Raw genomic sequence first — 25,191 nt, 5'->3', positions numbered from 1 at the left:
TTTCTTAAAACAATCAAGTTCATTCACATACCAAACAAATATAATGCAAAGAAGTACATAATATATGTAAAACATCAAATTAAACACATATTGCCAAACATCCTAGTGAAGTAGAACCCTACGCTCCTTGAGTTTCTCAAAATATGTGATTATTGAATCTGAATCAATATCCATAGAAAGTTCTTTCTCAATGTAGACAATAGGGAATTTGTCAAATACTCATCCTCCATCTTGTTGCGAAGTACAGTTTTAATATGTTTCATAGCTGAAAATGCGCTTTCCATAGTCATTGTAGGAACTGGAAGAGTTAACACTAAACGAATCATCCTATCAATCAAATAATATGTCTGTGCTCTGTTTGTTTGAGTTAATCGTTGACATAGTTCAGAAAGAGCAGACATATTTTGGAAGATATCAAGATGTAGTTCAGACTCAAAAAGTTCTAGCTGATACCTCAATAAACGCAAGTCTTTGGAAGTGAAATCTCCTGGATAAAATTTCTCTGCAAGCTTGCAAATATCATCAATCTTAAATGCTTTAAAATCATTGTTAGGGTCCAAAGTAGAGCTAAGAGTAAGAAATTCTATTGTTCCTTCAATGAATCTAGTGTTTAACTCTTCCAATTGATAATCTATGGTATCATTGAATAAATCAACCTGGTTGTGATGTTCAACTGTAATATCATCACGCTGTTGACAAGAACGACGTGTACCAATTTTGTAAAGAGCATTCATATATGGCATATCAATGTCATGTTTTTTGCAAAATGATTCCACTTCCTCAAAGAAAATATCCCAACCATCCAATCTTAATTTCTTAAGAACATATTTTGTACTACGAACTAAATTCATAGCAGTCAAGATATCTTGAGATTTGTTTTGTAATGCTCGACAAAGGCCATCAGTAACTCCCATCATTTTTTCCAACAAATGCAAAACAAATATGAACTCAAAAGATGTCATCGCTTTGAACGTACCAGTAGCTTCCCCGTGTATAAAGTTAGTGGCTCCATCCTTAATTAAGGTCTCAATCACTGAACAAGATGCATTATACATTTCTATCAAGTCCGAAATAGAATCATAATGAGAACCCCAACGAGTAGCTCCAGGCCGATGCAAGGTACCAATTTGATATACTATTATATTCCTTTCCTTTAAAAAAAAAAAATTGTTGTAAAGGTGTTTTTGTCTTACTTTACTCTTTTGTGTGGGCTGAGAAAAACGAAAGTATTGTTTTGTGCTAATGGGCTAACATTGAATTATAGTAGTTTGTTCATATATTGAAGCTTAAACAGAAAATTTTGCCCCAGGCTACAGCCCATGTGAGCCCCTTGCTAGTTCCGCCTGTGCAGCTGCACCTCCTTGTGCCTTAATAGGTCCGCTATTGGCTTAAAATTAACTTGGCTTGTATTTGAAGTTTACTGATTGTCCATTTCCATTTCCTACTGTTCTCTGCAAATATCTTGAAGGCAAGTAAGGAAGCGAAAGTGGTAGGCATCTCTTGCAGGTAAGTCGTCATTTGTTTTTCTACTGTTTCGTTAGCCGACGGGTTCTTTGGAAATGCAATTATATATATATATATATATATTTTTTTTTTTTTTTCATTCTCGCATTTAATTATGTTGTTTTATGAATCAGAATTTGTTGCATTTTTGTAATTAAAAGTAGCATTTTAAATTTAAAACCAGAGGAATTTAGTTAGAAAAAATGAATTAAATGCGTTCCCTAAGTCATGGAAATTCTTCCAAGAGTGGCCGAGGGTACGCATTAATTCATAGCTTGGTTTACCCTATAGGCCACCTTTTTTTTCAAGGTATTTTGGACTCCTTTGCTAAAGCAATTCAAAATCCATAGCTTGGTTTGCCCCATTAGTTGAAATTTTGAAGTGGGCTATGTGAGCCCATTGAGCCACCTCTGGCGGTACGGCCACCCGACTACAGTTAATTTACAATTACAAGGCTACCTACAGTTTATATTTCAGGACTAACATTCAGAATATCAATATGGTACTCAAAATAGATGGGAGGAGGAGCATCCTAACGTCAGTATATGTATACCTTTTTGAGGAATTTAGGTTTATTGGTTTTTGTTCATTATTATTGTTTTCCAACGTTCATTAATTCATGCCTATTGAAGTAAATATTAATATAAGAAACAAACTGCAGCTCATTATAATCTTTCCCTTAACATTCCAATCATCGAGGACAGAAAGATACCCAATCCTAGACATGTATTTATAAAAATACCCAAGCACTATTTAAACATAGAAACATACCCAAAATGGGTTTTGGGTATGTGTGTAATGATGGGTTTTGGGTATGTTTATAAATGGGTTTTGAGTATGTGTAATGATGAGTTTTGGGTATGTTTATAAAGTGTTTTGGGTGTTGGGTATTTTTATAATTTCAGCCCCCATTTTGGATATTTTAGTGAAACTCCCTATTTATATTATCGTGTTTGCGAGCATTTTTTACATTCCAGTCATTGGTCATACTGTTTTTGTTTTTTCAACAACGTCCGACTTAGTTGTTTTTAAAACAAATTCCTGAATTGATATATTTTCCTGGTTTGACCAAAAAAAAAAAGGGGGATATACTTTCATGGCTGCTTCTATATATATTTCGAATGCCCAACCCCTTATCATGTATAACACCAAACACATCATTGGTTTTTGTTATCATCTCCAATAAAATGTGATTTAATTCTATCTCATAATCCAATTTAATCCTAGTCACCAAACATGACCCTATTATTTTTGTTATTTTCTATTTGAATATAAAAAGCAGATGTAAGGAAGAAGCCGTTTGGTAGAACATCAGATCAAACTGACAGCAACAAGGATTACCCTTCATTATTCAGGGATCATCAAGAATAGGATGGGGATTTTTTTTTGGTAAATATAACGAGGTATCTCCAATCCGAAGTTTGGGATTAATTGTCATTAGGGGTTCAGCTTGTCCTCAGCCACAAAGTGTTCCCAATTGGATTCGAAACTGTCCGATGTACCGAAAAAGTAGAAGCCTTTGCTCTCACAGTTAATGACTTAAAAACTTTAGTGCTCTCCGGAGACATCTTCCCGATGAAGTCAAAAGGTGAAGTTTAGACAACGCTTAGCCGTTGAAACTTCATGTAGTTGGCACTTCCTTGCAACAAGATCGATGAGATACTAAACAATTTTTAAGAAGAAATTAAGCATGAAGGTCAGGAGGAGGTTCGTTTGTTTATTTTTTTGTCGTGGATGAATATTTCTATTTTCTTCATTTCATGAATTAATTAATACGTCCATTTTCATTTTGTGGTTTCCTTTTTTGAGAAATAAATTATGTATGAAACCGAAAAAAAGGGCAAAAGCCTGATGTGGATCATACATTTCTTGTGTAATTTGATAAAGTAATTGCATGTGTGGTGCCTCAGGCAAGCCGAGCCTGTTTCCTATAGTTGGATGTGAAAAATACATTTTTACAAAATGATAGAAAATATTCAACTTATACAATTTTTTTGAAGTTTAAGGACTCCCATTTGTGTGGCGACTGATGTTAGGAAAGAAGTCCTCCTCGTTAGTGTGAAGAAAGTACATATTTACAAGGTTTAGCAAAGAAAGCACAATTGCTTAAGAGGTATTGCTTAAACCGAGTAAAAAGGCCCTAAAAACTGAATTTGATTAGAGCAAACGGGGTATCGATGGTATTATGGGAAGAAATTTTTTTTATTAAAAACACTCTAGGTGGAACATACAGAGATGGATAATGGACAATGGATATATAGCAAAGGATTAAAGTCAATGCTTAATCTTTTGAAATGTATTAATCAAAATTGAAACTTATACAAGAATTAGGATTAAATATATATTTACATTAACAACCCCGGAGGTTTTGGTGTTTTTACAAAACCCACACATGTCTCAAAAATTACATGAACACCCACTGAAGGTTTCAGTTTATTTTCATAAAACTCCTTTTGATTTAACAAACTAAAGCTGACGCGTAGTGTCTTCAAAGTGGGGCTAGAATTTTAAACCCCTTTTTGCGTTGGCTGATGGTATGGAATGATTGAAGAAGTGCAGAGGTACCCTATGATATGCTACTCTTGATTTTAACGTAATGGGTACGTTTAGACTAGCTCTGGTGTAACATGTTTCATTCATACCCCTTTTAGGATTCTCTTGCACTCTTTCCTCAAAGTTCACAATGAGTAGTCCAAAGTAAGTCTTGTCCCAAAAAAAAGAAAAAAGTAAAAGCCTTATACTTTCATCTTTATTCTTTCAACTTTTGTTCTTTTTCTTTTGATCTTATGGTTTACAATTTCCTTGTTTTTTAATTAACTGTTAATCAAACTAGAGAGATGGCGTTCTATTACAACAGTTGCTTAATTTAGTTTTGGGGTTCTACCCAAAACCCAACCTCCATGATATAAACAAATATATAGCATCACCTACCTGTTCTCTGCAAATAGCTTGAAGCCAAAATGGTACGGAGCTTATACCCGCATCCCGATGTAAGTCTAAAAAATCCTTCTTCTTCATATAGTTTAGTTAATTTGGTAGAATTAAGTTGGCAGCGGGGGAAGGGGTATGCGCCTTCTGCCTCAGTTAGCTTAACCTGTCTTTGTTTGGTGTTTTAGACATTCTTCTTGTTTTGAGATATTTTCTTTTGTTTCCTGACAAGTGCAGGTTGTTTTATACGAAGGCCCAAAACGGTAAATATCAGAAATATTCTTTTAATATCATTTTGTTTCAAGAAAAAGTACGAAAACCACCTTACTCTTCAAAAATAAAAATTTAATGACTTGCAGTTGTTTATATTTCAGGCCTAGTATCGTTGAGACAATTGAAGAAGTTGTCGCAAATGTGGTCGGTATCTTGAGGTTAGTATATGTATTTACATGTACTATGTATACTTTTTGAGGCTTTCTCAGATGACGATCCAAAAAGTGTAGCTAGCTACTATTAGATTTATTTCGAGCTAGTAGCTTAGCTTGCCCCTGATTCATTGATTTTATGGGAAACCTTTTTGTTGTTGAGTTTGAATAATTTTATTGAAAATCGTCCATATATGATAGGTTTATCATCGACGAGTATTTGATGTATCAAGAGGACAATACAGGAAACGATTTAGATGAGGATTCAAACCGTCTTCGAATAAGGAAATTAGAAGGGGAACATATTCAAGAAACTCTTAGGCGCATCTTCTTCTCTCCATTAACAAGGAAAATGATATTTATCTTATCATGTGTTGCAGTGTCAATAGATCCTCTCTTCTTTTACATTCCAATCATCAATGAGGAGAAAAAGTGTCTTGGAATAGACAAAAATTTGAGGGCTGCAGCTCTTTGTTTGCGAGCACTTCCTGATGCCGCTTTTGTACTGCATACTATAAGTTCTGGGTTTAGGTTGTAAACTATAATGACTACACATGATAGAACACACATCAAGAATATACAAGAGCACATCTCCTCAATCCGATCCCTTCATACACTCATTCTAGATGGGGTGAATTCTTTTGTGTGGGTTGGCTTGATCGGTTGAGCAGGGGCACTTGTATTTATATGCATCTTCCTAAGAGTCTTGCCCATCAAGAAACTCTTAAGAAGTCCTTATTGCATTAGGTTTATAACTTCTAATCCACAATTAAGATAGGAATCCTTCTAGCTCTTATATTAGCCTTAAAACACTAACTTTAATAGAGCTGCAGGTTTAGTTGTATTTGAACTCCTAATTGATATCAAGTCTTAGAATCCTTTGATGATTATAAGACCACACTTTAATGGGTTAGACATCTACACGTCTAACATTCTCCCACTTGGTCTAATGATCATCAAGAACTCAATATCAATTATTGTAAGGCCTATGGAATTCAATTCAACTATAATTCCTAATCAAGTCACTGTCAATCAAAAGAACATGCATGGAACTATCAAGACTTATTGAACATTTCTATATTTCAAGGTCTTTACAATTACACATACAAGCTCTCAAGATCACATGAGACTTCCGTCAAGACTAGAATGCAGAATGATCATGACCAAACTTAATTTGTGTTTACAAAGGTCACTTTCATTCATACGCCCTCCCTTTAGAGATTACCAAGATCTCTCCTTAATGACTCTGGTATGAATTCATGTCTTATGCAGTGACTGTAGCTAGCTATATTGCATGATGACATGTAACTGGATTCATTTGTCAAGAATAATAAATATAAAACTGAAGTCACATAATTTATCAAAAGAATTGAACCAAACAGTAGTAAACAAAATAACTGAACTGTCTCTAAGAAAATAACGAAATTAAGTGGAATAAAACTCAGCTCCCACTAATTCTACATATCAAAACTTAACGGCATAACCATAATTGTAACAAGTATGAAACAACCTTATTCAATGAATCAATGAACCACTGGAAAAATTCTTTCTTTTGCCTTCTCCCTTACAAGCATGAACCAAAATCCAAATGCTTATTAGCAATCACAAATTTCAATTGAAAAGGCAAAAGTCATTGATTAACTACTGAAGATTTGAACAAAACTGCATGAAATAATAAGAACATATAACATACGTAAACCAAACTTTGTTCTTATTAGCCTTAAAAAACCTTAATGCAAAATTAGATTGTTAAGCGATTAATCAGAAATATCCAAATTACCGAATACATCCTCAAAGAAGATCATTAAATGCTCCCACTCATCAAAACATATATTTTGCATGTTACAAAAATGGATCAATACCATATAAAATGAATGAATACATTATAAAACTTTATCGCAGTCCAATCCTTAGAGTTAGAGCTCAAATTTAATTTATTCAATTCTTTCTCAAACAACACTTTACATGTAAGTTGCATGTAGATGAGAAAAACAAAAAAACTGTAATGGAAGCATTCAACTTTATTCCACTCGTATCTTAAACACCGATATTCAATTTTCTTTAAGCAATACAAGTAGAAAACAATAAGCATGGTAAGAATTTTAATAGCCAAAACGAAACAGTCAGTCATCCAAACAGTTCCAAGTATGCTTATTAGTACTCAGAAAACTTCAATGTGTCAAAAACCAGAAAAAACCAGAAAAGAATTCCATGTATGCTCCAAAACCTATGTGAGCTTTATCAAAATACAAGATAATAAGGTATTGAGTGTGAAGCCCAAAACTTTACATCACTTCTCCCACTTGGGCAAACACTCACTACTTTGCTACTTCAATATATAGTGCACCAATAACCTTATGATTAGAAAAACTGTGACAAAAAGGTGTAAAAGAACTTTCAAGGCGTGCTCCTAATGTACTTCACAGTATAAGCCTAAATGCACAAAACTGTCAAGAAAATTCCAGCAATGATATGTGATTACTTGAGAATTTGCCATAATTAATTTATAAATCGGATTAGCATAAAAATAATGCAAACAAACTAGAGTCATTAATCTTCAAACAGAAAAATTAATGAGTCGTTTTAGAGCTAATTAAAAAGTCTGAAATTGACCTACAAGGTTACTCAGAAAATTTGTCAGCACATACTTTTCCTGAACACAGATCACTAATAAAATTCTCACAAATAATCTATACATCCAATAATCACGAAACTTTGCAGAATTCACGAAGACACTTATATGCTCAACATATCAAAAATTCAGTTCATTTGAAGATCTTTAAGTGAGTCATTCAACAATCTTTATTCATAATGCGGAAACTGTCAGGAAAATTCCTGTGCATCTGTTTCAACTTTATAAATTCACCAAAAATTCAATTCTCAATATATTTTCATGAATTTAGCGTCTAAAGAAAGCTTAGAAAATGATCCTTATCGCCTAATTTTATCACAAATTAATTCGTACTACAACATTATGTAAATAGACATCATAGCAGCATAGTTCAAAACTGAAAAATTAGTTAACTATAGAATTATGAATGCTATCAATATGCTTCTCAAAATTTAATTATCCTTATGTGCATTCTAAACATCATAAAACAGTAAGTTGCATGTAGGTGCAAACGAAACAATTAAAAACATATCACAAAACCAAAATATATAAAATGTCACTTTTGAAAAAAAAAACACCTTTGAGCAATCTAGAGATCGTATCTTGAGTATTTTATATATAGCAATGTGCCGTATCTTAAGTGATCCTTAATCAAAAGTGCAATTTTATCCATGCATCTCATTCATTAAGAAAAAGCAATACAACAGCAGAATATCCTTATTTCTAATGCAAGATCTAAACTTCATATAGCATGACATTTTCCTCATATTAAAACAAAAGTTTATCCAAATAATTTGCCATGCAAAACCCAAGTTTTTCTTTAGGTTATCCTTCAAAATTATCCTTTCTTGGGTGAAACGATCATATTTCTTAATATCAAGCATGAATACTATATAACATGACATATAATTAGACGTCGATAAACTGAGAATTGAAAACTATAATGGCAATAAAATAGTGATATTCCTTAAATGCAAGTGATATAACCACAATTAATACTTGTAAATATATATTCACAAAGCAAGTTTGTCTTTATCCAATACTGAAAGCATAAAAAATAACACCAATCATGCCTCAAAAACACTTGCAGCAGTACGCCGTACCATTTAAAACAAGCCAACTTTATTTTATTTCATTCTATATGACGAACACAACCTTACAGATCAATCCAACTTTACGTGATTCAATCCAATTAAATATGTATCAATCCTTTTACACGTATGAATCAATCCAGCTGTATGATATAAAACAGTCACTTGATTGCATATGAAAAATAGCCAAGTATCAAACATGTCCATACATAACCAAATAAGAAAACACAAATTTTCGATCAATCAAGTCACAAATACCAAAATTGCATACATTCTATGAATATGCATAAACCTTGATGTGAACTAATAGTGATCAGAAACTGTAGTGTAACTTGAGAGAATATTTGATATGAGAAATTAATGCAATCAATTTTTCATACTCATATCTCCTTTATGTGATCAACCAAAAATCTATTTCTTTGTCATACCATTAACTTTCATGACTATTCAAGATCACCAATATCAAATTATCATCAACAACTTAAACATGTTACAATCCGTATAACAAGAATAACATTTGTATGCCAATGGAGTTAAGGTTCATTGTGACATAACTGAAATCTTCCAAAATATATCATATAATCAATCTGTCCCCATATCCTCAATCAAACATAATTAATTCACACCTTTGGGTAGAGAATTAAACATGTTTTCAACACTAGGACATGCACATACACGAATTTCCGGAACAAAGAAACTCCCACGTCTTTGGACTGAAGAAATTCCTTGCTAATTCATGCAGTGCATCTCCCATATTGTTCCATTATAAGTGTACTCATGTTAAACCACTCACATCTTTGGACATAGAGTTTTTTTTTAACACGCCTTCACCTATAATGCCAATTATGATCAATTCTTTAAATCCAGAAAACTATTAATGATTGAGTTGCTTTGGCTCACTCAACCATTGCTAGAATATCTGTAGACTATGATCATAAAACTTCCAAATATGATAAAGTTAAAACTTTATACTTTTATCACATTTAATAACCAATCTTAGAATCAAATGTTCTTTAATCAACTAGGTTGCTTTCGCTCTTTAAATTGAAACAAGAACTCTTGAAACTTTGATCTCAACCCTTCAAGCATGAACGAGAAAAAGCTGTATATCGAAACACGCTTAACAAAGTATGTTAGTGTAATAAAGGGTAATAAAACAATATATTGCTTAACTTTCAGTTTTAGGTTTTATCACTTTGGGTTGGTACTTTATAACCTTTCGCATGTGTATAGTTGCTATGCTAATATAAAACCTAAACCTCAATAGAACATATTTCTCCAAAATGGGTCACGACAAAAACAGTTCATGACATATGCGATTACTTAACATGATTGGGTCAATTTAACATTAATAACTGAAGCTACGGCTGAAAGTATGTATCAATTTATGAAAATTAAGCATGCTTGACATATAGAAAACTGATGTCATCTTTATAAAATATTTTAACATGCCGCAATTCACAAACTCAGTATGCATGATATCGTAAACTGAAACCATATGAATATCATGCAAATATGCCGTAAAACAAGATGTTTTTATTTGAAATTGTATTTAATTTGTGTCCAGGGAGGTATAAAAGGGGAAACAATACAAAGGCAAACAATATAAGTGTCACGACATGAGTTCATATTAGAGGTCCTTTATAATACTAGTTGCCAATTCTTTAGGATTAAAACTAATTCGTGACCACTGGATGCAATTTGCATAATTAAAAACATGAAACTAATGTTATAGCCGCAAACTTTAGCAATCAATTCATATTCAATAAAATATCATACCCCATGGAAGCTTGATCAAGATGCAGCAAAAAAGGAGGAAAACACAACAGCCCAAAGTCGTACAGTGTAAGCCAGCAGCAGCAGAAAACGTGGGCGATTTCTTTTGGTTCTAAAACATGTAACCTGGCTCTGATACCACATGTAAACTATAATGACTACACATGATAGAACACACATCAAGAATATACAAGAGCACATCTCCTCAATCCGATCCCTTCATACACTCATTCTAGATGGGGTGAATTCTTTTGTGTGGGTTGGCTTGATCGGTTGAGCAGGGGCACTTGTATTTATATGCATCTTCCTAAGAGTCTTGCCCATCAAGAAACTCTTAAGAAGTCCTTATTGCATTAGGTTTATAACTTCTAATCCACAATTAAGATAGGAATCCTTCTAGCTCTTATATTAGCCTTAAAACACTAACTTTAATAGAGCTGCAGGTTTAGTTGTATTTGAACTCCTAATTGATATCAAGTCTTAGAATCCTTTGATGATTATAAGACCACACTTTAATGGGTTAGACATCTACACGTCTAACATAGGTTGTACCCGAACGTGGACCTCTACTTCGTAGATTTGCTTTACTACAGCTTTGTGAGTTTACTAGTTGCCGTTTTCCTTATCCTTCCCATCCCACAGGTATGCAAAAGATTGACTTTTGTTTCGTTTTCTTTCTTATTGAGGGATCCATCAAAGGATTCGGATTGCTTGGTTTTTCTCTATTAGGATCTACTTGAATTTTATCCTAAAAATGCCACGTCATTAACAAACCATCTAATGGCAAAAAATTTCTTTTTTTCTTTCAATGTTGGGTCTATACTGTCCACAATTAAGGATGTTCTCTTTTCTTTTTTTTTTTTTTTCTTTTCCCGAGTTATTATCACTAATAAACGCGAAACCATGGATGAGTTGTAGAAGAGAGGGAGGAGGGAGGCAGATGTCGGGGAGAGAAGATGAGAGAGAAGGGGATCAAAAGTTGAAAAGAATATTAATATTGAGTAACCTAAACTCATAAAAAGTAATTAATTAAAGCAATATAAAATAGTTTATTATTTTAAATAACCTGGCATGTACATATCAGCTACCATATAATGTGTCTGTTAAATATAGTCAATTTTAAATGATGTGGCTAGACTCTAGTCTCTTTTTTTCCTTTTTTCTTTTTTTCTTTATTTCTTCTTTGCCAAAGGCTTGACTCTAGTCTCTAACCCACTGTTTCTTTGCCCAGTTGGCAATAGTAGTTTTCTTTTTCAAGTCAGGAGGCTCTGGACATTTCGGCCAAAGAGTGACCGTGAACATCTTCCTTTTTATCTATTATGTGGCAAGGGTTTTCCTAATCTTCATATATAGTCAGAATCTCAAATACAAGACCGGAAAATGGGTTCGAGCTTCATTCAATTTTCTTTTATACATCATTGCCAGTAATGTAAGTCATATACGTTCCTCTATTTTTTTTAAATTATAATTATTACCTTGTATCCTCACTTTCGTAGTGAAACTAAGATTTGTTATGTATTAAATACATAACTAAGTTCTCTTTTAAAACTGTTAGTTGAATCAGGAAGTAATGTTTGAGAGAGACCATATTTATAGATCACTTTGCGCAGCACTTCTTTTTAAGGTGCGACCTATTGCATTAGTGGGTTCCACAATTATTATTAGAGAGTTGATACACGAGATGATTTATAAATGTTGGCTCCCTAGCATAACGGCTTTGCCTACTTCCTTTAGTTTAGTACATTTTTGTTTGGCAAATAGAGAAGACAATATTGCAATCATCAATTTAAAACAACAACAGTTCTTTCTTTTTTTTTGTTCAATGGAGAATAATAAGTCCATGACATACGAAATCGGATGTGGAGAAATTTCGAATATTCAAGCCTTATATATTCTCACTTTTACAATATTTGTTTTTGTTACTTTATGCTCTTGGTGGGGTTCCAATTCTTTTCTTCTTTTTTTTCATTTTTAGAAGACTAGCTAAAATTAGATAAACTTTTCTGGAGTTGATCTAATCATGAACTAACTTTTTGCCCATTTAGGTAGTTGGAGGCTTTTGGTACTTCTTTTCTATTCAACGAGAGATATCATGTTGGGACCAATCTTGTAGAAATGGTATAGGATGTGGTGGACCTACTTATTATTGCAGTGGCAGCACTTCACGAGATATCACATTCCTAAATGAGTTATGCCCTATAAATCCACAGAATACTACAATATTTAATTTTGGAATATTTTTTGATGCTATACAATCTGGAAGCACGAGGTCAATACATTTTCCAACCAAGTTCTTTTACTGTATATGGTGGGGCGTCAAAAATCTAAGGTTTGCATATATGCCTGTTAAGCTATTCGCAATTCATTCAGAAATAGATCCTTGCAACTCTGATAATAGTCTACACAAAAACTCATCTACTTCCACTTCTAGATTATAATCTTATATTTTAAATGCTTCATTGATTATTGCAGTAACTTCGGCACGAATCTGGAAACAAGTAGCTATGTATGGGAAAACTGCTTTGCAGTTATAACTTCTATCATTGGCATGCTACTATTTTTTTACCTCCTTGGAAACGTACAGATATATATGCAGCAGGCAATGAATAAATCGTTGGCTGACGAGGATAAAGCTGAGGACTTAAGACCCAAGATAGTTGAGAGAAATAGGGCTATAAAAATGTGGATGGAAAAATTTGCCCTGCCTGATGATTTGAAGAAAACTATTATGGGTTTAATAAGTCGAAATTTGGAAGGAAAGTTAGATGGTGATGTGGATCTCAATTTTATGTTCTATAATCTTCCCGAATATAACAGATACTTATTACAGCGTTATTTCTGCAGCGAGACGGTGGGGAAAGTATGTTCATGTCGCTTTTTTCTTATAATTAATTTTTGTTAGGAAGTATGTTCCTTAATCTCTATTTATAAAGTCAAATAAAAATAGTCAATAGTCTAGCTCAGTAGAAAAGGACCTTAACTTGCAGACTAGAGGTGTCAGATATGAATCCCCATAACATCTTAGTTGTGTGCGTAAGTGTGAGAAACTCCCCTCTAATTTAGACTATTACTTGTAGTATAAAAAATAGTCATATAAAAATATGTTTTTGCAACTCAAAAACTCTAGATAATATATAATATTAATCCACCCATATTATATCAAGGATTAGAATCTAGCTAATTTTCTGATATATGTATATATAGGTAAAGCAACTTCAAACTATGGGAAAGGAAGAGTTGGAAACGATCTCCGAGGATCTGCAGCCAAAGATCTTCCAGGAGAATGACACGGTGGTTGAAGCGGGACAGCCTCTTCACTCGATGCTCTTTATTATATCAGGCACTATGCAAGCGTACGTACCAATTAGGGATGCTCCAAGAGAGGCAGCAAGAACCAAAACTTTTGAGAAAGGTATGTTTTTTGGAGAACAACTTCTGGATTGGGCAGTGAAAACCAAAACTTTTGATGACCAACCTCCTTCGGACAAAACTGTCCGATGCTCCACGAAAGTAGAAGCCTTTGCTCTCACAGTTGATGACTTGAAAACCTTGGTAAAGACTGGCAAATTAAAGATGCGTGGTGAAGTTTAGGCAATACTTCTTAGCAGTTGAAACTTGAAACAACATTTGGCGCTCATATTTCCTTAAAACTCAGTTGTTTATGTTGTGCGTATTTGATAAAGTAATCGCATGTGTGGTCACCAATATGTCTTGTCTTCTGTTTCTTCTAGTTGGATGTGAAAATTACATTTCCTCAAAAGAGAAAAAGAGTTGACGTATACATTTTATTGAAGTTTAAGGACTCCCCATTTGTGTAGCAACTGAGGTAGGACATTAGTCCAACTTGTTATAACAAATTAATACACTCCATGGAATAAACAAAAAAAGTGTGAAGAAAGCACACTAGGTATTTACAAGGTTAAGCAAAATCATGCATATGTCTCATCGTCATTATAACCAAAGAAAATAGAGATATTTAGTTAAATACCCATTCTTAGCACTAAAACTATAAATAAACCCTACACCATTTAATTTCTATAAACAAACCCAAAAAAAAAACCCAAAAAATGACAATTGGCCATATTGAATTTAATTTTGATTATTAAATTACTTTAATATCCTATTGAGTATTTTGGGCTTGTTTATATGTTTTAGGGTTGGGTTTGTTTTGAGAAATCAATGGCAGTTTTGTAATTTAAAAGAAGTTAAAAGCCTTTTTGTTATGTTATAAATGAATTTTGGGTGTGTTTCTAAAGTTCATTTCATATGGGGTATTTTTATAATTTGGGCTCCTATATTGGGTATATTAGTGAATCTCTCAAGAAGGTATAACCGCAAAAGTACAATTGCTTAAGATTTCTATATCTAAATCCGATCTCGTGTCTAATATAATGCACCTTTTGTACACCCCTCTCCAATTTTGTAGCGAAAACACTAATAATACCGTATTGAATCACATATAAAACTGTTGCACCCTTGCTTAAGATTTCTCATATAAAACTGTTGTCTACATTTATAGACCACTTAGAGGTGAACTCATTGCATTAGTGAGTTCCATATCTATTAAAGAGATCATAAACAAGATGATCTATAAATGTTGGCTCTCCAGTGTAAGGGCTTCGCCTACTTCCCTTTACTTTAGTACAATTTTGTTTACGAATAGAGAAGATGGTATTGCATAATTGCATTTACCAATTTTGAAGAATAAGTTCATAACGCATCTTCCAGAGTAATTACAAACTTGAAGTTGTGGAAAGTGATTAAATAAAGTCAACCGTAGAGCTTATACTTTGTCTTCGAATCTCTCTTCCTCCAATATCGTTTGTATACCAAAAAAATGAAAAATAAAATAAAAACTTGAAGTTGTGACAATCCTTAGCCGTTGGAACTTGATGATGGATTAATATTTCTATTGTCCTCATTTTGACATTTTCATTTTCTATTTCCTTTTTTCGGAAATGAATTCTGTGTGGAACTGAGAAAAACAAAGCAAAGGCCCGGTATTATAGAAGGCCCAAAGGAAAGAAAGATAAGCAACCTCAATAAACAAACAAGCCCACAGAGGTGCCAAAATCAAAGATGCAGGACCGCAATTACTGAAAGCCCCCTAGTAATTGAGACGTTTTAAAACATTTTTTTACAATTCTTGCCATGTAGAAAAGCTTTTGGTTTGGTCGTCGTCACTAAACAACTCTTTTTCTTGACTTCCTATCTCCACCCAAGTTTGTTTAAAGGAACAAAAATAAAAAATTGGAGGAGACAAGTCTTCCCCTCGAGCGTGGGACACCATATCTAAGGTCAATAAAGAGAAAATTGGAAGGATATTGAAATTTCAAGGGCTGCTTAATTGTATTAATATTGGAAAATGCATACTTTCCTGGCAGCTTCTTTTTATATTTTAAATTATCCAACCCCTTAATCATGTGTAGCGCCAAATACATCATCGGGTTTTCCTAACACATGCACCACCCCTGGGCGCCCTCCCCTTTTTATTTAATTATAATTTACTCTCAAAACAAGTAAAGAATTAAATGGAAATGCAAGCTCTTGTTTGAATTCCTGAATTAATAAAATGGAAAGTAAAAGATCATTCTATTCCAAAATATAAGGACTACAATTCATGTATCCCTTTTAACATTCCTGTCAAACAAACATGGCCTAAAACTTTGGTAATTAATTTCTTTCATTATTAGACGCTTAGTTCACTCATAATTTGTCAGAGATTATCAAAGCATGGTGCTAGCTGCCTCCAGTTTATCCAGCTTAATTCCATACACTAGTTTGAGTTTGTATAAATCTTTAGTTGTAATATTTAGCTGTTTAATTATTGTATTTATATGAGCTCACATGCTGCCTAGTTATTTACGTTACGCCAGACGTGGGGTTAAGAATTTCAAACAACTTTTGCTTTGGCTCATGTTGTCGAATGATTGAGGAAGCCACCAAAAAGGTACCCTATGATATGCTACTTTCGTGTAACATGTGTTCCTACCCTTTGTATTCTATCTCTCATCACAACAAGGCTTATCAGGTAAGAAAGATGAATTTCTCCATACCTTGAGGATTCTCTTGCTCTCTTTCCCCAAAGTTCACATAAGTTTAAAGTAAAAGCCTTGTGCTTGTACCGGCAACTCTTGCAACCTCAAGGCTCAAGATTTATTCGTGTACCGAACATATCATCTTTTGTTCTTTTGTTCTTATGGATGCATATGTACTCCCTTCCCTTCTTAGCTAGGACTGCCCTTCTCTTTCTCTCGCCCGGTTTGTTTTCCTCTTTTGGAAACAAAAGTTTATTCTTTTCTTTTGGTTGGGGATTGTTAATTTGATTTTTGGGGTACATGCAATAATTTCTCGTACATATAAAGAGAGGAGAGTTCCAAACATGAAACGCAAGGCTTATACTTGCATTGCAAGTTTCACCCACATTATTCTGCTCTTTGTACATAATTAGCTTTACAGTCTCATTGGTTCTCTGCAAATAGCTTCAAGGCAAGTAGGGAAGCCAAAATGCCACGGCACTTGATGATCAGTAGCATCTCTCCTAGAAGGTAAGTAATCATTTGTTTATTCAAGAAAATGCACCATCTAAGGTTGTAGCATTATGCCCATTTGATTCGCGGAATGGGTTCTTTGAAAATGAAATCCCCACTAGTTACATTAGATTCAAATGAGATCACATTGATCCTCCACTAGTTACATTACATTCAAATGAAAACCACCCTTACTCTTCAAAAATAAAAATGTAATGACTTGCAGTTGTTTATATTTCAGGCCTACTATCCTTGAGCGAATTAAGAGCGTTTGGGCCTATGTGGTCCGTATCTTCAGGTTAGCATACCTTCAATTTTTTGAGGCTTTTCAGATGACGATCCAAAAAGTGTAGCTAGCAACTATTAGATTTATTTCGAGTTAGTAGCTTAGCTTGCAAAGTCTCTTCTTATAATTTAGGTTTATTTCGTTTTCATTCATTAATATTGTTTTTATTTTCTTCAGTAATTTATGCCTAGGTTTGAAGTCAGTAAATACAAGAAGATGAAGGGATAAACTGAGTCCCTGTTGATTGATGTTATGGAAACTCTCTTTTATAGTTTAGTTTGATTATAACTTCGAATGAATAGAAAATTGCTAGGTTTATGATATTTTTATACCACATCGTGTACCCCATCTCTAATAGAGTTGGGTCCCATTGTATTGATGGGCTCCACCTCTATTAAAGAGATGGTACACAATGTGGTGAGCCTAACAACTTAAAAAGACCCAATTTTAAAAACAAAAAAGTGAGATTTGTGGCTCAATAAAGTGAGGTTTTGTACTTGTGAGTTAAAAGTTGTAGTTGTATTGGTAGATTTGGGTGCTGTGATTGATGTTTGGTTTGTTCAGGCATGTGGCTTTTATGCCAAAATTTCTGTCTTATGTGGTTTTTTTGTTTTAACCATATGTGGGCATTTGTGTGTGCCCTTGTAGCTGATGGTCTTTGTGCCTAACTTATGAATACAATTATCGTTTTTCTCACAAAAAGTAAGGTTTTACAGTTCTCTCTCTCTCTCTCTCTCTCTCTCTCTCTCTCTCTCTCTCTCTCTCTCTCTCTCTCTCTCTCTCCTCCTCTTTTCTTTTGTTAATTTCAATTTGGGGATATACGATTTCTGATTTTCTAATTTTAATTTCAAAAATTTTTAGATCTTAAAAATAGTTTGGAGTTCATTACCAACAAGTTTTAAGATCTTAAAATAAATATTTAAAAAATCATGTTAAAAAAAATAATCATGATTTTTTAGTTCTTTTTTTTTTAAATAGGATACCAAACGAGCCCTAAGTTTCTGTAATATCCTCACCTCTTTCTTTGCCTTTTGTTTCATTTGGTTGCAAATGTACTCCCTTTCTTTCTTCTTGATCAGTAAACATCCCAAGAAAAACCCAAAAAAAAAACATCGATCTAAGAGCATCCACAATGGTTGTTCAATTATTGAACTATTTTTGTATCTATTGAATTGAACTGTAGTTTTACTTTCAATGGTATAATTCAATAGCTTCAATTTATTAGCATATGGATCCCATTGTTAACATCTTCATAAAAAATTAAAAAATTGTGAAAAAGAATTAATAAAGCCTTTGCTAATTTTACTTTCCAGCAACTTTGACCCAACCTCCATAATATAATAATATATAGTATCACCTCCCTGTTGCAAATAGCTTCAAGGCAAGTAAGGAAGCGAAAGTTATTATTAGATTTATATTGAGCTAGTCTCTTTTTATCTAATTATTGTTTTGCTATGTTCATTTAATTTATTGAAACAACCTAAAGTGCCTGATTTATTTTAGTAATGTGGTTCAATCACAAACTGTTTTGAAACTTGTAGATGTATTTTTATTCCATGTTTGGAAGTCTCTACAACTCTTTGTTTAATCCAAAAATAACTATATCCCATTAAAATAAAATAAAAACCTCCATAAATAAACTATGCTACCACCACCAACGTTTGGTAACGACTTCCGAAGAAAGGAGCCACGTTACTAAGCAAATGAGAAGTTGTTATGAGCAAGGAGCATCATCATGCTTTATTTCATTAATGGAAAACTTTTTTTTGTTGAATTTGAATCTCAATTCATAATAAAAGCTTTTCCCTTCTGACAGGCTTATTTTCAGCGAGTATTGGCCAGATGACGATTCAGACGAGGATTCAATTGAGATAGGTAGTCCAAGGAAGGAAGAAAGGGATGCAACTGCTAAATGGAAGGGAATTTTTGGGCGCATCTTCTTCTCCTTCTTCTCCTTCTTCTCTCTATTAACGAGGAAAAGTATATTTATATTATCATGTATTGCAGTGTCACTAGATCCTCTCTTCTTTTACATTCCAATCATCGATGAGAAGGATAAGTGCCTTGGAATAGACAAAAACTTGAGGACTGCAGCTCTTATTCTTCGAGCACTTCCGGATGCCACTTTCGCATTGCGTACTATAATTTCTGGGTATAGAATATATACCAACGAGATCGACGACTGGGATGGAACACTTCGTCGTACCTACTACTGTAGTTTTATTGGCTTTGTGGGTATCCTAATTGCCGTTTCCCTTATGCTTCCCATTCCACAGGTAAGAGACCGAAATCTCAACTTTTGTTGTCTTTTCTTTTTGCCAGCAATATTGTACTCGAGTTCGAACCTCCTCCTCTAATGTGGGGTAATTTAGAATATCATTATCATGAAAATAAATAAAAAAATATTTTGCTCTAATAACCTTCACCTGCACATTTGTATTTGGAAATGTTTTTACCATATTCTTGACAACTCCATCGAATTATGTAATATTCTAATTTTTTTTCATCATATAGGATTTACTATAACGAGTCCTTCAATGTGTGTGTGTGTATATATATGTATATATATGATAATATGATATATAAGATTATATGATAATCAATCAAGGTTTATATATTTTGGTCAATATTGTCTTACGCACAAAGTTACATTTGCTCAGTGAGTCTAGTCTCTAACCTGCTGTTTTTTGTCCAGTTGGCAATAGCAGTTTTCTATTTCAAGCCAGGAGGCTCTGGACATTTCAGCCAAAGAGTGACAGTGAGCGTCTTCCTTATTATCTATTATCTGGCAAGGGTTTCTCTAATCTACATATTCAGTACGGATAACATGTATCATGCCAGAAAATGGGTTCGAGCTACACTCAATTTATTTTTCTACATCCTTGCTAGTCATGTAAGTTCATAACTCATACATATTTATGTCTTATCCTTATTTTCATAACTACTTCTTGACTAAAAGTTCTCTTATGTTTGAAATAAATAAGTTTTTCTTTAAAACTCAATTTTATCCGAGTTAATTAATAATGCTAGAGATTACATCTATAAATTACATAGTTCATACACATTATTTTGATGGCTTCCACCCCTATTAGAAAAGTGCTGCCATTTAGGTACACTGTAAAATTATCACATTTAGCTAATCACATTATGTGGCAACCGATGTATGCATGCCCCGTCATTTAAAATAGTCACCTACTAATATTTGTTTCACTTACATTTTATGAGTTTTAGGGTTAATCAATTTTCTTTTTCAACTTTTCACCCTTCTCTCTTGGCCTTTCTGCCTCCTTTTCCTCCATTATCTGCAACTCATCCATGGTTATTACGTTAGGTAGTGACATAACAACCCATTAAAAAGAAAAGAAAACACTCAACATCCTTTAGAGCACCTCCACCCATGTAGGCTAAGGCAAGGCTAAGAGCAAGTGCAGCCATGAGCCTAGCCCAAGGCTGGGGGGAGAAAAGCAAAAAAAGGAGTTTCCAGCGGTGAGCCCAAGCCCGGGAAAGGTGCGGGTCCCAGCAAGTTGGGCTGGCCCGAGGTCCAAAACTCGGTTTGGGGTGACGGGTGACGTCAGCGAGCGCAGTCAATTTTTTTTAACGTTGGCGCGTGCAATGCACACGCCAACGGTAAAAAAAATTGAATTCGCTTGCGCTGACGTCAGCCCTGCGCGATCACCAACGGCTAGAAGATAGGTGTCGTAACCTGGGCGCTCCGATCTGCTTCTCTCCTCCAATCCAATGGCTAGCGATTTTTTGGCAATAAAATTATGAAAAAAAATCGAAATTTTTTAAAAAAAATACTAAAAAATTCTGATTTTTTTTTTCTATAAATACCTATTAATACCCTTCACTTTCAACACCAATCCTTATACATTTTATTATACTTCTACTATTATTCACTCTTTATTCAACATTTTCCTCTCTTTAACCTTGTATTTTTTTTCTTCTTCTTTTTATGGCTTCTTCTATCGAAACCGGAGGGGCGTGGAGCACCATGGAAGATGTTTCCTTGTCTGAGGCTTGGCTCCAAGTTTGTCATTGTCCCCGTGACAGGCAATGAGATGAAATTTTTTCATATGTGGAAAAAAATTCATGCCGAATTTTGTGAAAAAATTCCGGGGTCTACTCGTACGGAAATGGCATTATCTAGTAGGTGGAAAATTCTAAATAAAGAGTTGGGAAAATGGAGAGATGCGTTGTCAAAAGCAATGGAAAACTGTATAAGCGGGGAAAATCGTACTAACGAGGTAAGTAGTTTGTAATTTTCGTTTCATTAAGTTTAATGTCCTAATTTATATATTTTGTTAATATTTATTGCATTTTCAATATTTTGTTAATATTTCTTGCAAATTAAATATTTTGTTCATATTTCTTGCATTTTAAATATTTGTTAATATTTCTTGCATTTTCAATATGTTGTTAATATTTCTTGCATTTTCAATATGTTGTTAATATTTCTTGCATTTCCAATTGTTTCTTAATATTTCTTGCACTTCCAATTTATTTGTAAGGTTAATTGCATTTCCATTTGTTTGTTTTTTGGTTACTTGCATATCCAATATATTTTAAATATTTCTTGCATTTCCATTTGCTTTTGTTAAATAGATGATTCAAGCACAGATGTGGTTCGGTGCAACCGGAGGTGGCAAAAAAAGTTTCAACCATCATGAATGTTGGGATGTGGTGTAATATTGCAAACGCTTCATAATTATTCCCACGGGTCCCCCCGTTGTGTTAAATGAGACGTCACTCCGTAATTTAATGACATCGGAGTCACCTCTCGATTCCCCTATGAGTGAAGACTCACCCATCGAAAAGGAGCCGAGGCCCATTGGCCGAAAGGCTGCGAAGGCAAAAAAAGCGGGTAATTCAAGTAATAGTAATTCAAAGTTTTTGGAGGAAATTGCAAGGCAAAATGCCATAAGAATTGAACTGGAGCAGAAACGCCAAGATAACGAGATGGCAATTCAAGCCTAGTTTTCACGAGAAAGGGAGTATTTGCGCAAAAAAGATATGGAGAAGACAGATCGGGAAACCATGGCGATGGATACAAGCCATATGTCCCCTGAAACAAAACAATTTTGGAAGCTAGAACGCAGGGATGTTATGAGAAGAAAAAGACTTTTCCAAGATGATGGGCCTAGCAACACGGATTGGTTAAATGATGAAAACCATTAAATTAGTTGGCATACCTTTTCATGTATTTGTATTTTTCATGTTTTCTATTAAAGTTGTTGTAATTCATGTTTTCTATTAAAGTTGTTGTAATTCATGTTTTTTATTTTAGTAGTAGTAATTCTTAATGACTTGTATTGGATTTCTTTATTTAATAAACAAAGCATTCAATAAAAGACATTTTTATTCAACATATTCCATACATCAAACAAAACATAATTAAAATAAAAAAAACTAAAAACCACAACCAAACCATAATAAATAAAACATAACCAAAGCATCTATGCTCCATCATTCATCTTGATTGCCTATCACCGCCCATAGATGCGCCATCAAGTCACATTGACGCCTTTCATGAACATACGAAGATTGCATCTCTTGATATCGATCTATCATACGGGTCATGAAACGACCATCCCTAACCAACGGCTCCGGTTCAAACGGTTCTCCACTTGGCCCCATGGGCCTTTCATAAATTCGTGTCAAAGCCGTGTTCATGGGATCCGATTCATAGACCTCTTCAGCTTCATAATCATACTCATCCTCCACAATCATATTATGGAGGATGATGCAAGTCATCATAATGCTTCTGAGGACCTCCTCATCAAACATACGGGCTGCACCTCGAATAATCAACCACCGAGCTTGAAGGATGCCAAAACACCTTTCGACATCTTTCCTGTATTTTTCTTGATAAGTAGCAAATAATTTTTCCTTCTGGGATCGGGGATTCGGAATGGATTTGACAAATGTGGTCCACCTCGGGTAGATGCCGTCAGTGTTGCTTCGATTCAGCTGCACCAAAATGGTTTAAACTGCATCCTCAACTTGTGATACTCGCAAGTGCACGAGCCGTTTGGTAGTATAGCATATGTAAGTGCGAGGTCGATCCCACGAGGATTGGTGATTGAATGATCCAATTTGTTTCCCCTACACAAAATAGAAATGAAAAAAGAAAATAAATAAAACAAGAAAGAATGAAATAACTCAAGCAAATAAGTTCCCAAGTTCAATTAGATTAACGGATTGATTCTAGCTAAAGTATGATTAAGCCATGGTGTTTGGTCATAACCTTGTGTTCCTAATTCCCTAATTTGATCATTTGTTGTCTAACCTAAAACTAAGCATTAGGAACCCATTAAGTATAGAAGAACAATTTAAACAACCAAGCATGTATCTAATCCCTGTTGTCGAATGTCCATACATACTCTTCCTATTCATAGTTCAATTCGAATTAAAGCATGGTGTCTACTCTTAATTCAAACCAAGATAGCTAACATGCAAGCCTAAATGGTGATCAATCATTCAAACTAGCATATTAACTTATAAGCATAATGAATAAGAACAAAAATCATAATTGAAACTTGGAAACTAATTAAACTTGAATACTTAAGAAAGAATGTACATTACAAATAAAAGTAAAGTAGAACTTGAAAAACTTAAGGAGAATTTCAGCACAAATATTTCATTACAACAATTGAAAACTAGAAAGGAAACTAAGAGAATTTGAGGGAGAGAAGGGAAGGGAGCTCTAGAGAAGTGTTTGAGAGCTCCCCCCCCTTGGGGTGTGATTTGAAGCTTGAAGGCTTCTCTATTTATAGGGCTAAGAGGGAGGGAACAACATAATGAAATCCAACACCACCATTCCTCTTTTAGTACAACCCATAACTCACACTTCATCTTGTCTATGTTAGTGTGGTTGGAATCAATCTCATCCCATATTTTTTTTGCTGCACCTCAAGCTTTCTTCACATGGGATCAAAGGTGATCAATTGTGGCTGCCTTTTGCTGCCAACCCATGTGGTCTTCTTTTGGTTGTTGAACAAAAACGAGTCTTCTGAACCAGACTTGGTGTAGGAAGGCCAGAGGTTTAAAAACTTATCCAATGGGGCTCAAATTTGGATATGTTATAGTAGACACCCATTGGAACAACTTCTATGAAGAATGTATTCCCATCGGAGCAGTAGAAGTGTGTGTTTTGGGCCTTGCAAGTTGGCTGCCGAACAGAGACTGGAATTGACTTCATTTCATTTCTTTGCTTCACATGCATGCACATGCTTTCTCTATAATAACTCCAGCATGTACCAACTTGCTCCTTTAGAATTTCATAGCTGGAATGCCTCCCCACTTCACTCATTATGTTGGATCCAAAGTCAGTTGCAGCATGGGTGAGGCACATGGCTTAAAGGAGGAGATAAGGCTCAAAGCTGGCAGCTGCAAATCCTGCTGAGCAAGGTTGGGTGTTGGACGGGCTGAGCACTCCACAAATGTCCAATTGGGCTGAAATTTGGATATGTTGTAGTAGACACCCATTGGAACAAGTTTCATGAAGATCTTCACCTCATTCGAGCCCCATAGCATGCTGATCCAAGGCCAAGAAGTTGACCTACGAAATTGGGCTGGAAAGGGGTTGTAGCCAAAATGTGTTTGTCTTTAAGCTCATATTCCTCATATGCCAATCAGCCCTTAACATGCATGGATTGCATCAAATGTTATCTCTTGCTATCTTAACCTACAAAACACACAAACATAGGTAAGTGACTCAAAATAAAGAGAAACTAAGCAAAATCACTAAGTAAAGAAGGCATGCAAGTGTATGAAATTATGGACTTATCAAAATAGAAAATGAATTAAAAGCACAAGTTTAACTCAATAACATAACCAAATCATAAGCTAGAAGGGTACAAAATGATATACAATTATGAACCGATCAGTCAGCTAGATAATATCCCGTCTAGTAGACTGTATTGTTGACTTCATAGGTGATATTGGGGCCTTGGCCTCTCAAAACATCGTTGAAGACCGGGGATTGACCCAGCACGTTGAGGTCATTTTGGGATCCAGGAACTCCAAAGAAGGCATGCCA

The 25,191-nt window shown here is 34.4% G+C and overlaps 3 protein-coding genes across 5 annotated transcripts in view; 2 read left to right on the top strand and 1 right to left on the bottom strand.

Annotated features, from left to right (window-relative positions):
• Positions 1–149: 149 nt before the first annotated feature.
• LOC110766360 (uncharacterized) lies at positions 150–1,055 on the bottom strand. The gene has a single exon (XM_021969677.1). It carries the CDS (start codon positions 1,053–1,055, stop codon positions 150–152), a length of 906 nt encoding a protein of 301 aa, XP_021825369.1.
• Positions 1,056–4,317: 3,262 nt separating this feature from the next.
• Positions 4,318–14,145, top strand: LOC110766361 (cyclic nucleotide-gated ion channel 1-like). Of its 3 annotated transcripts, none has more exons than XM_088251788.1 (9): positions 4,318–4,493; positions 4,669–4,694; positions 4,806–4,862; positions 5,058–5,387; positions 10,880–10,976; positions 11,566–11,763; positions 12,380–12,663; positions 12,807–13,194; positions 13,539–14,143. In XM_088251788.1, exons 1-9 carry the CDS (start codon positions 4,464–4,466, stop codon positions 13,923–13,925), a joined length of 1,797 nt encoding a protein of 598 aa, XP_088107914.1. In that variant the 5' UTR covers positions 4,318–4,463; the 3' UTR covers positions 13,926–14,143. The 3 variants fall into 3 exon arrangements, with proteins under 3 accessions (XP_088107914.1, XP_088107916.1, XP_088107915.1); XM_088251789.1 differs by having other exon boundaries at positions 4,320–4,493; positions 4,664–4,694; XM_088251790.1 differs by lacking the exons at positions 12,380–12,663; positions 12,807–13,194 and having other exon boundaries at positions 13,539–14,145.
• A 2,645-nt stretch (positions 14,146–16,790) lies between these two features.
• Positions 16,791–25,191, top strand: part of LOC110768608 (cyclic nucleotide-gated ion channel 1-like) — a 31,566-nt gene continuing 23,165 nt past the window's right edge. The window contains exons 1-4 of the mRNA XM_088252568.1: positions 16,791–16,882; positions 17,106–17,162; positions 18,967–19,426; positions 19,846–20,043. Of these exons, the coding sequence (XP_088108694.1) occupies positions 16,842–16,882; positions 17,106–17,162; positions 18,967–19,426; positions 19,846–20,043 (756 nt within the window). The 5' untranslated portion in view covers positions 16,791–16,841. The remainder of the gene's footprint in view (positions 16,883–17,105; positions 17,163–18,966; positions 19,427–19,845; positions 20,044–25,191) is intronic.

The sequence above is a fragment of the Prunus avium genome, chromosome 4 (genome assembly GCF_965620075.1).
Source record: "Prunus avium chromosome 4, drPruAviu1.hap1.1, whole genome shotgun sequence".
Lineage (NCBI taxonomy): Eukaryota > Viridiplantae > Streptophyta > Magnoliopsida > Rosales > Rosaceae > Prunus > Prunus avium.
This window is presented reverse-complemented; position numbering and strand designations above follow the sequence as displayed.